At 36.2% G+C, this 13,309-nt stretch overlaps 1 protein-coding gene across 1 annotated transcript; it reads right to left on the bottom strand.

Moving 5' to 3' along the window:
- Window positions 1-513: 513 nt before the first annotated feature.
- On the bottom strand, window positions 514-13,190 carry LOC113238894 (putative fatty acyl-CoA reductase CG5065; the record flags this gene model as incomplete). The annotated part of the gene is made up of 6 exons (XM_026475746.1): window positions 514-750; window positions 2,818-3,010; window positions 6,601-6,713; window positions 9,897-10,036; window positions 11,807-11,932; window positions 13,071-13,190. Coding segments are annotated over 6 exons (929 nt in total), but the record flags the coding sequence as incomplete, so codon positions are not given.
- Window positions 13,191-13,309: the final 119 nt, after the last annotated feature.

Genomic DNA, 13,309 nt, shown 5'->3' with positions numbered 1-13,309 from the left:
TATAAAAGCATATTTCAAATTTCCAATTCTTTATTTTAAATCCTCCTTCTAATCTTTAATATGTACACTATATTATCGTTCAATTGCGATTGACATTTTCGATTTACTAATGGATTACAAAAACTTTAATTGAATGAACCGCATGTTTTTTTTGTACAGGGTCACGTCAAGTGTGAAATTTAATAATTAAATCCAACTTACGAACTTAAGAACGGTTCAAAGTACAAAGTGTCAAGCTTGACGTGTTCTTGACTGTACATCACTATGCAACCATAGACAAGTCATAGTTGTATAGTTGAAAAACAACCTCACTTTTGGACTATCATTTTTCAAATACGATTTCACGATGCTATTCAAATGAATATTGTTGAAAAAATTGATGAGATATCAAGTCCAATTCTTCGAAATATACGTAAAAGTGTTACTTATGCGATTTATTGATTGCTTTATAATTTTAACCAAACAGTTTTGTTTACTTTTTGTTTAAAATGGCTTGGACCAGAATATACGTACCGTGTCTTATACCCAAATAACTTCATAAAATACCAAATAGAATAAAGCGGTATAGTCTGCAGTAGAACTTCCTGAATGTTATACAGGAATGCATTGTGCACATCTCGGAGTGCTGGCACCCAAAATGCATTTTCCAAAGGATATTCCCGTAAATATTTGTTTAGGTAATTTTTAAATTCTCCCCAGGTCATTGGATTCTCAGTGGAAGTACAATTGTATACACGTACTGATGAGCTCCTGGAAATTTGGCATATTGATTAGTGAGATCATAAAAAGAACCCGCCACATGGTTTACCCTACTGCGAAATTTACCATGGGGCACATAAAACGGTTGATGATAGAGATGATTATTAAGATCACTGGAACCCTGGAAGAAATCAACTTAAAAAATTTAAAAAATTTTGCCTTTTTACATTTTACAAGAAATCTACTTCTATTTTCGTTGAAATTTAATAGAAAGCGTTAAAGAAAGTCTATTTAATTACAATTCAATAGTAATAATAATAATAATAATAATAATAACGCTCACACTCAACATAGCCCCGCACTAGGGAAACCCTGTGTCGCGGGTGCCATGGACACACACATAGACAACCACAAATTACACCCAAACTCACGAGAGAAATAAATGTAGGCCATACAAATATTTCTCCCGGCCCGGGAATCGAACCTGGGACCTCTGCGTGGCAGTCCGGCATGGTAACCGTTCGGTCACGGAGGCAGTTTAATAGAAATCTGGCATATGCGCTTTGCAAAAATAAAACAATACAAAATAAAGTTTTTATACCGCACCATAAACGCACAAAGTTTTAGCACAGATTCAAACAACTCGTGCTGTTTTTTTTTAGGAAACGAGCGCTTTTTGTTGTTGTTATGAATAAAATATTTATTAAAAATTGTTCAAACAAACGTGGAATCTATCGTTATGAAAATCCAGTTTAAAATCGTCTGGACGAGCCGAGCCGTCGGTGGTTCGTCGCCAGTAAAGAATTTTTCGGTCAAAATGGCACCGAACCGCCGGTGGCTCGGCACAGTTCTAGAGTTTAACAGTAGGTACTTTGTAAAATGCCGACTGCCGACTGTTTTCTTGCGAATTCAACAATTTTTTTTTATTGTTTGCACTATACAGATGGCACGTGCATCACCGACGAAGATATACAAACCATATTTGTGTTGCAAAAACGTGCGATTCGTTCTGTGTATCGTTTAGGTTCTCGGATATCTCTTAGAGAAAAGTTTAAGGAGACTGGTATCATGACTGTGGCAACACAGTATATTTACTCAAATATTATGTATGCCCGTAAAAATATATATACAATTTCGTTAGGAAAGAAGATATCCATAGTATTAACCTTAGAACTAAGTCCAAACTCATGGTACCACGTTCTCGTTTAACTCTAAGGTAAACGATTCTTTTATGGGGAACTGTATACGTTTTTACAATAAGATTCCGGAACATAATATATTAAGTTTACCATTTCCTAAGTTTGAAACTGAAAGTTGTGATGAGTGAAAACAATTTTTTCAGCATTGGTTGGTAACAAACTATTATGCTTTTCCTCATCAACAATATCTGTTTCTGAAAATAGCCTCTCACTATAAACACTTCTGCCAGAAGATGTTAGATAAATCTTAGCATATTTTGACGGGCTAGGATACAGCTTTGCATTTGCTGACCACCACTAGTAAGGATCTGCCGTCAGATCTAGGCGAACAGTTATCAAATACAAATCAATTTCATGTGCAATAGAACTTTTCTCCAGGCCCTCATCATTTTGCATATTATCTGTAGCGACTTAAAGAGGTGTAGAAGCTGTCATGTATTGATTCTATCGTTTTATCTTTTTTCAACAAAAGCACCCGATCCCCGTTGCCTCCGCACGCTGCGCAATGACACAGGTCGTAACAGGTGGCTCGTGAAATGCACAGGTCTTACGCCGAACATTCGGCGCTTCAGCCGAGAGCTTGGTCGAATATTCGGTATTCGGCCAAACCAGTATTCGTGGCATCTCTAATAATTATGTATGTATATAATTATATAATATTATGGTCATTTATTATTTCATAATATGATAATATAAGTTTTTAACAATGCATTTAAATTTTTACCACTCGCACACTACGTCTCCGTCTCTGTTCAGTTCTCCTCTGCCTCAAAGGTTGTCTGGAAGAGAGTCGCTTTCAGCGTTAAGGCCGCCTTTGCCCACATGAATTCTACGTCGTGTACGTGTTTTTTTTTTGTGTGTGAATAATAAAGTGTATTCTATCTATCTATCTATCTATTTAATTTTATTTTAAACTTACTGCTGTAATGCAGTCTCCCAAGCCACACCGATCATGGTGTCGACAGCTATGTCCACTGGTATCATGTCACCCACCATGGAGCTATTGCTTCTCATCACTCGAAGGAATCCCTTGCCCGTGAAAACTATTACTCCACTCGGACCGTTCAGATTCTCTATCCAACCAGGTGTTGGATGATGGAGGGATGATACCACTGGGGATAGATATTTTTTTGTATTGTAGAATAGGCGAATTCTTGGTCACAAAGTCAACTGATCTAAGCGAAAATATGTGGTTGAAATTATGACATTCCGCATTTGTCTAGGTTAATTATAATTGTAAGTCAATGAGGTTAATATAATAATAATCTTTTCACTTCACTAGCACGGAAAGGTTTCTTGCTCATTAGAAAACTGCACGCTTTTGCGTGCGTTTTTACGTTTCTTCCACGCTAGCGTGGAAAAGTTTTTGTAATTCGAACTTGACGATGGACTGTGGTGCACCAATTTTTTCTTTCGATAAAAAAAACATAATAATACGTTTAACTAGGCAATTTGTCGTACATTATTTATGTCGTATAAATCCGATGTTATATTTTAGTCTTATTATACTTGACATTAAATTGACAACGATAACCAATTTTGTTTATTACAATTGATTAGTTACCTATAGTTCAACTGTTTTTCTTTCGTCTACCATTTTCCTCGCTATAGTGAGGTGAAAAGTTGTGTGTTTCGTTCGGCAGCAAAGTTGTTTTGCGTCTCGTGTTTTGAAACCCTCGCTACGCTTAGGAGTCTATTTTTGAACCACGAGCGAAGCGAGTTTGAGAAACTTAGTTACTTTCACTTGCTCACAATGCAAGGACTCGCGTCAAAAAACAACTTTGCAGCCTTATAAATAAAGTATTACAAAATCGTGATGCTCTGACTTCCTAACTAGTATGATATTGTACGAGTTGTACAACTAAAAACAAAATAATTGAAAAGACACAGTATAAAAATAAGCAAATTAACAACGATTGGTTTGTATGCGTGGAGTGAAGTGATTTACGTATGTGTGAATGTTTGTCTTAGTGCAGATTGTGAGGATACGTAACTAATATATTTTGGTGAGAGTGGTAGAACGCATTTACTGAATGACTCGCAGAATAAACTCAATAACTTTGTGACTATAGCTTTTTGAAAGAGAATCTTTAACTGCCAGTTTACAAGACACAATTGAGTAGGTAGTCCACTTGCAAACAGCGCTATGTGACATTTTTAATGATTTTTAGTTAATGGCGTGAAATGGATCAGTATTATAAATAATTTCAAATACTTCAACAATAAAGTGCCAAAACTTGATACCTATATTCTGTACAAAGTCGCCATCTTTCTCAGTTTTACACTTTCAAAGGTTGCCATTTTGTCGTCAACCTGCAAACGCCGCTCTATTGAGTATAAACTCGTGCAAAATCCGTTATTTTGTTTGGTATTTATTATTATGTCATCCGAAAGGTCCCTCCTACATTTTTTTCCATCCTCTAAGGATCCCTCGTGTTCATTTATTAGTTCTATTTTTATTTTATTTATTAGGCACACCAACAGTTGCAACAGTTACTACAACATTTCATGTAGGTATTAGTGCATTTCAAAAACTTAGTCTAATTGCGTAACTAATTATAGGTGAGCACCTCATGCATAAGCAAATGTTTAAACAGAGTTGGAAAAGTAAAAAATCATTTTAAAACTAATAAAAAAGAAATAATTTAAGAAGACTTTTTTATAAGTAAAATATACAACACAATTCAAATACTAAATAATAGAGAATGCTATGTGCCCGAACCAAAAAAATTAAGAATTTTGTTTCTGAAACCTAGCAGTGAGAAATATCCGCATGTTTGGAGCAATCATTATATAAATTATATAAATTAAAAATAAATTACATCACAATATACAGGGTCCAAAGGTCAATTAGCCGTCCGTTTAACAACAAATACGTTACATTCATGAAATTTAAATTTGAACAACACTTCCTATTAGACACTAGCAAAAGTTTATACTATTTTGCTTACAAATAACTTTGTGTTTATGATATATAACTTATGATGGTTTTTTACGTGAAACGTTTAAAAACAAAGACAAGACATCACTGTAGGTAAAAGTAGTTGTTAACAAATTATTATCCAGCAAAACTTTCCACAAACACTTCCACAGTTTATTTGAGTCACTATGATCTCATCTATAATGTTTAAAACACTTAATTTAAACTTTTTATATTTTGTAAAGTAAATAAAATGCAGACACTGTGTTCGTACTAACTGCGCCCTCTAGCGGCAGGAATCATAAAAATAAAAATGCCATAAAAAGTGTTTTTGGACACGCTCCAAATGAGTGAACAGCATAGTGGGGTCGCCACACCACGCTTTCATATTATCCAAGTACAGTCCTAACTAAGCTGTTGTAATTAAATATTTTCACCCGAACGCTACGAAAAATTTTTCCATGATTAATAGTTTATTAACAGTATTAAAAACTTTTTCGGAGAAGATTGGTTTACATACGAAATTCTAGAATTGTATACTCATGATATTATCGTGCAAGTACAATTAAATGTGACCGAAGAAGATGACATGACAGATAATGAAGATACATTGATGGTTGACGAGGTGGATATAAGAGTCTAAGGAAAAACGAATATTAGACTCAAGTTGTATTTTTTACTATTATTATAATATGTACCTCCATAATTATACTACTATATGTGCTCCTGATTTAGTGTTGGCATTATTTGTGAGTAGTGACACTGGTAAATTAGCGCAGTTGTAGTTACTAAAATCGGAAAACTGTTTAAGTCTCTAAAATCTATGGTTAACGGTGTTGGTTACACATTAAGTCACTATTTGTTAGTTATAGCTACGGACGATTTGTAATGTGTAACTGTTTGTTAACCCCAATAAAGTAAAAAATAATAATAAGAACAAAACTAACCACGTTATCATTGTGTGTGCGCGTTGTTGCAAAACCAGTTATGAAAAAAACCATGTTTAATTTTAAAATGGAAATAAAGTAAAAAGTTTAATACTGTGATTTCGTTTCTTCACATTGTTTATCTCTTTTTAACCGACTTCAAAAAAAGGAGGAGGTTCTAAATTCGCGATAACTCAGTTGTGAACCGATTTAAAAGATTTTTTTGTTGGAAAGAAGGTACCTCAGATGTGGTCCCATTTAAATTTGAAGAAAACATTTCAACTCTAAGGGTGGAAAACTAGGGGATGAAGGACTATTGAATTCGGTTTTTTTAGTACTCTGTACTGTTTTTGTGAAATTACTCCACTAGTTTGTTATAATTTTTATCACAATTTTCAGATAATTAAAAAGTACCATTTAAAAGTCCGTTTTCGGAACAATAATTTTTTTTTTTCAGTTTATAACTTTTGTTATCTACGCACATAACGCAGTTTGCTAGTGGACTCCTCAATTGTAATGTGTTCGTTCAGGCGATTGCACATGTAGGCGAAAACTTAAATGACGTGAAGCAAACCTCGTCCTAATTTTTATACATTTAAAAACTAAACCGTGACGACATTCTTTGAATATGGAATGAAAATTTTTTTGTACGACTTGCGCCTGGCAGTAAGCGACACGCCTGACCATGACAGTTCCAGCGCCACTCAGAGGCTTAAATCACAAATATCTGAAGAGCATTGCCACTGCACCCGTCACTCTGAGACGTAAGTTGACATGTCAGGAGCTCTATTGCTACTAAGTGTAACCACCACGCGATGAAGTTTCTTCCAAATACCACACATATGTACGCACTTACCGATAGAAGGTCTGAAAATAGCAGAACTGTACCCTTTATTCTTATGTTGTGCAATCACATGCTCCGCCATTGCCTTCGAGAATATATAGGTGTTTAGTTTTGGAAATATGAATCTGAAAAAAAAAAAAACAATTTTAAAACATCCCTTGGAGTATGGGTCGGGCACTGGTGTGAGACGCCACATGTGCCGGCACACTTGCCCCATCCCATCTCCAGTACACCAGGAAGAGGGCTGGCTCGACAGCTGAGCTGGCGAAAAGATTAAAAAGTAATAAGTACCAGCATCTCGGGTCCGACTACATATTTACAGCCTTTGGTGTCGAAACCCTTGGCCCGTAGGGTCCCAGTGCCCTTCATCTGTACAAAAGTTTGTCGAAAAAATTAATAGACTGTCTGGGAAACCCAAGGGCCGTCAGCTACCTTGCCCAACGCATTAGCAGAGCAATACGAAAGGGGAACGCTGCCAGCATCTTGGGCACCTTGCCGCGGGGACACAATTTTATTCATATAATTTAAAAATCCTAGTTTTACTTTCTAGTATTCAACCTTTTATTCTCTTTTTTACCTTACCTGTATGTTATCTTAATTAAATAAAGACATATAATTTTAAAACAACATCAAACATGACGCTACTCTCAAACGGTCTACTGCGTCCTGATTGGTTATTGCAACTTTTTCATTAAAATTAAAAAAAGTTTGCCACCCTTAGAAGTGGAATATTTTCTTCAAATGTAAATGGGAGCAACACTGAGGTACCCTCTGTCCAACAATAAAAATTAAGAATTCGCAACGCAGAAAACTGCGACACGAATTGCTGCGATGCGATTAGGGTTTGCAATCCGGATACCCGGATATCCGAAATATCCGAATATCTGGCAAATATGTTATCCGGAAACGACATTTTTGCGTATCCGGATAATTCGGATATTTCGGACAAAGCAAAAATCTAAGCATAACAATCAAATCAAAGTCATTTGCGCGGGGAACACCTTTTTCTTTTATTAATTGGGAATGAAAGTAGAAGGGATTCTCCGCACTTCATTCACGCACGCTGTTACATCACCGTTTTTATTATTAAGATCGGTGCATGCGCAGTGAGTGAGTGAACTAATCAAATCACACACCACATCTATTATGCGCTCTCCTTCTCTTACTATCTTCTTAAAACAACTACTCAGTAGTTCTGTCAGAGTAGAGGTTCCTTGCAAAGTCGGGGGCATGCTTTTGACTCCCGAAGGGAATTTTGAGGGGATGAATTCCTTAGGGGGTTTCAGGGAAAAAATTAAAAATAAAGGCCAATGGCAAACTCCCATATAAATTTTTGTACACAACATTTGTATGCGTTTGCTTATGAAAAATATGTGAAAATATAGAGTTGAAATTCCTGAACAAATTTTGTTTTGGGTTTAGTTTTGGAGGTTATGTGTATAATGTAATGTATTAATACAATTATGGGAGTTGGTTATTATCGTATTTAGGTAAACATTCAAATGCTTTATTTTATTATAGTAACGAGACATTTTTGTTTTTTATTTGTTATGCCTTAGAATAATAACGAATAGAATGATAGTTTCATATCAAACGAACTGTCACAAGTGAGGCAAAAATCAAATTCGTGTAGGCTAGTTTTAGTAGTAGGTTAATTTTCGGTTTTAGTGAATATTTATATAAAAATACAAGTTGAAACGCGTTACTTCCTTGTGGAATGTGATGTTAGTATCTATTTTATGTTTGTCTGACGTATTTTTACACTCATTTACCGCACATTTCGTCGTTTTTAGCTAAAATTCCTGATCTGTTCGCGGTGCAAGTTGACCTTGAGCACTGAAGGCCCGCCCGCTCGTGTAGGCCCATTGGGCGCGCACAATTTGCCTCACTTAGCGTTTGCGGACTAGGTTTCTATGTGTTATGCTATTTTTTAATTAATAAACAACAGAAAATGTGGACTAAATTCTTTATTTTTATGTTTCTGCATAAACATGGCCGTGTTCTGCATAAATGTGTTAACCCACAGAAAATCGTAAAATTCTTAGTTGAGAATCTTACATTTTCAAAATCTGCCATTTTGAGAATTTGGCATTCCACTAACCTGGCCTTCTGCTGATCTGACGTTCTGCTTGCTTGGCGTTCTGCGTTTTTGGCACAAATCGTCAAAAACGTCGTGGTCTCCACTCATGGAGTTGTTTCCCCCAGAAATTAGCAGATATTTAGATACCAAAATTAGCTACCGTAACCAAAAAAAATGGCAAAATTTTTGCGAGATTTGTCGTCCGTAGAATATTACACCTTGAGTCTTCTGTGCCAATGTGAGTCTTCTGTGCCAATGATTGCTCTGGTTATCTCTACATACAAACCATATTTGTGTTGCAAAAACGAGCGATTCGTTCTGTGTACCGTTTAGGTTCTCGGGTGGATCATCATGACTGTGGCATCACAGTACATTTACTCAAAAATTATTTCACCTCCTTAGAATTCTGCCCGCAAAAGCGGTTTTTGCATTCTAGCGTGGAAAAGGTTTTTGAAGTTCGAACTTGACGATGGACTGTGGTGCACCTAACTTTTTCTTTCGATGAAAAAAATATTGACACGTTGAAATAGGCGACGGTTGGTATATTTTATTATTATTATTGTTGACATTAAATTGATAACGATAACTAATTGTGTTTATTAAATTATTTTAATTCGTCGAAGAACTAAAATAATTTCAATAATCACTTAATCACACAAAATAAAAGCACAAGCAAGAACAAAAATTGATGATGTGTAAATTTACTTATTTTTATTTACTTAAACTTAATTGCACACAAAACAGTACAAATGGCGGAGTTAATGCCATTAGGCATTCTCTACCAGTCAACCGGAGAGTTGGGTTCAAAATAACTAAATTCAGAACGCATCCAAAGATAAACTTTTTCTTTATCCATAATATTAACCTTAGAGCTAAGTCCAAACTCATGGTACCACGATTTCGTTTAACCAAGGTAAACAACTCTTTTATGGGGAACTGTATACGTTTTTACAATAAGATTCCGGAGCATATATTAAGTTTATCATTTCCTAAGTTTAAAACTTACATTAAAAATATTTTAATTGAAAAGTCATGTTACAAAATTGTAGACTACGTGTTAGATAAAAAAGTACGGAAAGACAACTAGCTCAAAAAATTACGTTTTCAAGTATCAAAATTTTACCTACGGAATAAATGGTTATTTGACATTAACTTTGACTTCTGGGTATTTTAGCAGATTTCTGCACAGAAAAGGAACCAACAAGCTAAATACAAAAGGACTGCTCACTCTGCAAGCTTCTCCTCGTCCATATCCCCTTCTTTCAGTTTCTTCATGAGCGTCTCCAATTTCATTGCAGGGGGATATACCTTCTCTTCTACCCTAGAAAACTCTGAGTTGCTGTAAGCGGTTGATACGTAGATGAAGGCCTGGAAATTAATTCAATCTCTCGAAGTATTGTCCTATTTAATCTATGGAATTGTTCTTTGTATTCGTAACAAGTTAGTGGAGTAAATATTTATTATGCAGCCATTAGACAACATCACATTGCTCTGATCTCAAAGTAAGGTGCTAACGCACTTGAGTTATGGAAATAGGATACAACTACGGTACCACAAACACCCAGTCACGAGACAATATAGAAAAGTACTAAGTTTACGTTTAAAAAACATTTGAGGGAATTTATATTTGATAGGCAAAAACTGGGTATTCCTAAACGCTTTACATAGCGGAGGCTTCTAGAATGAAGTCCCCTTGCTTCTTGGACATTTATTATCATCATTTTGTGTTACAATGGCTTTCATCGATATTAAGTACTGATTATTATTATTATTTTATTTTAATTATACCAATTATGAATGTGTATCAATATTTTTTCAAATTTTTATTTTTTTATTTTTTACAGTTACTATTTTTTTTTTTATATTTTATAATGCACATAATTCTCACGTGATACTAACATATGCACGCTACATTCACCTCACAATGTTTTTGTTTTTGATGCACCGCAACGCGCTACCCTCGAAGGTGGTGGCTGAAAATCAGTGCCTTGCTCGTGAGCAAATTTTGCACTGAGCCACGACCTATTTGGCTTGCTTTAGCACACACACACAGCTGTTGATAATTAGGTTAGTATTATGTTTTTATGCTTTTTTTCGTTTTAATTTTGATTTCTGTGTCTCTTAATCAATTTACTCTATTATATTGTTGTGTGTGTGATGCAAGACAATAAACGTTTTATCTATCTAATATCTATCTAAGTATGACTCAACTTACACTGGCACAGAGTCGAAAGGTCGCGACTCGTCATGTTTTTCGCCAATAGCATATTCATCTCTATTTACCCATAATTAAGGTACAAATTTGTGTTATGCAAATACTTGACCGCAGTGAGGCGTCAGATTCCGAGCACTCTGCGATCCGGGCGCACTAATGCAAGCGTCGTCGCCAGGTTTTGTAGTTGAAAAACAGGACGCTACGCGACGCTTCGACTGTACGCCAGTGTGAGTTGAGCCTTAGTTTTCTTAGAGCCTTAGCCGAGGATCGAACCCGGGACCTCAGAGGTGGCGACACCATGAAAACCGGTGTGCAAGCTACTCGACCACAGAGGCCGTCGAAAGCCATGGAAGCCTAATGGTTTGACCTACCACTCAGAGGGTCGCAGGTTCGATTCCGGACTTACACCTCTGAGCTTTTCGGAAATTATGTGAAAAATTTAATTTGAAATTTACCATGAGCTTTTTCTATGAAAGTAAACATAGTGACAAAAATTGCATACATCTACAAAGCAATTTTAATAATATGTGCTTAATAATATGTTAAGCCCTCTCATTGTGAAAGGTCTGTGTCCAGCAGTGGGACTATAGATTATATTAATAATAATAATAATAACACGCAAACTCGACATAGGGAAACCCTGTGTCGCGGGTGCTATGGACAGACATAAACAATCACAAATTACACCCAAACTCACGGGACAAATGTTTCTCCCGGCCCGGGAATCGAACCTGGGACCTCTGAGATCCCTGGTTCGATTTCCAGAAAAAATATCAAACTTACAATTATTTCTCACGTGAGTTTGGATGTAATTTGTGCTTGTCTATGTGTGTGTCCATGGCACCCGCGACACGGGGTCTCCCGTGCGAGGCTTTAAAAGACGAAAACAAAAAAAAATTAAGAAAATAAATAGATTTACGCACCAGTACATTAGGCAAAACGTCACAAATCTCGAGCACACAAATGACTGGTTGCAGGTTCAAATTCACCGCAAGACGGAGTTTCTCATTGAATTTGAGGGTGGCCGCCGAGTGGAATACCACGGACACCTAATGTTATGAAATGGGTAGTAATATTATTTTCTCTGTGCAGAATACTAAAACTGGCCTCAAAAGTCATTTATCCTCTAGTTTGCCACCCTTAGAGGTGAAGTATTTTCTTTAAATTTAAGAGTGGCTACACACGGCTACACACAACACACAGTCACACACACAACACACAGTGACACTTGAGATTTATAAGCGATTGCATCGACGCAATCGCGCGTTTGTGTCGATGCGGTCACGCGTTTGTATCGATGCAGTCATGCATTTGTATCCATGCAATCGCGCGTTTGTATCAATGCAGTCACGCGTTAACAATGTCGCCGTGTGTAACCACTCTAAATGGGACCACTTCTAAGGTACCCTCTTCCCAACAAAAAAGAACCATCAAAATCGGTTTCTCAAATTATTGCGTAGCAAACAAACAAAAAAACATACAGTCGAATTGAAAACCACCTCCTATTTTGAAGTTGGTTTAAAAGCTCCGACAAGTAAATTATAAATATGCTTATTAGTGGACTGCGATTAGGCAGATGATGATAAGCAGTAAGTCAGAATTGCCAAATTTTCAACCGATTTCAAATAAAGGTGGAGTATGTTCCTACTGTATTTTTTTATGTATGTTACGCGATAACTCCGGTATTTGTGAACCGATTTTCAGGAATCTTTGTTGGAAAGAGGGTACCTCCATAGCCGTCCCATTTAATTTTGAAGAAAATCATCCACCTCTAAGGGTGGCTGTTCACGCATGAAGATTCATTTTTGTAAATAGCGCCTACATTTTATTATAAGGAGCAATTATCTCCTGTGTCAAGGTATAATGGGGAACAAGAGGATGAATCCGGGTATGCGCACTTTCCGGTAACAGATGACAATAAAACTTGACAAATAGATGTAATTCAGCGTACTTTTGAGGTCGTTTCATGTAGTTAATTGTCCCACCCTCCCTCTGCATAAAATTAATAAAATAAATAACACTACCTACAGTCACAAACTACCACCAAAAATATACCCGACACGTGTATCGCCTCTCCACGAAGCATCTTCAGGGGTTGTTCATTGCTCGACACTCGTGATTTACTTCCATTTTTATTAACATGGACTTCCGCAAAGTAACGCCTGAATTAATTAGCTATTAACTTACATCTTTCAATTGTGCAACACTGTCTTGACTCAAACCCAACATGTCCTTTGTCAAATCTCCAGTAACAACTTGCAGCTTTTCCAGTTGACGAGGACTGTTGCCACGGAGGACATCGAAGACCTAAGCAGCATAACACAGTATTATATAGTAACAGCTGCTTTGTAAAATTAAAAATAAGGTATTTAATTAATAACTTTTGTAGCTATAGTCAAAAAATATTTTTTAGGTTTGCATTAATA

The sequence above is a fragment of the Hyposmocoma kahamanoa genome, unplaced genomic scaffold (assembly GCF_003589595.1).
Source record: "Hyposmocoma kahamanoa isolate Upper Pololo Valley unplaced genomic scaffold, ASM358959v1 98757, whole genome shotgun sequence".
Classification (NCBI taxonomy): Eukaryota; Metazoa; Arthropoda; class Insecta; order Lepidoptera; family Cosmopterigidae; genus Hyposmocoma; species Hyposmocoma kahamanoa.
Note: the sequence above shows the minus strand (reverse complement) of the source record. Positions and strands in the feature narration are given on the sequence as shown.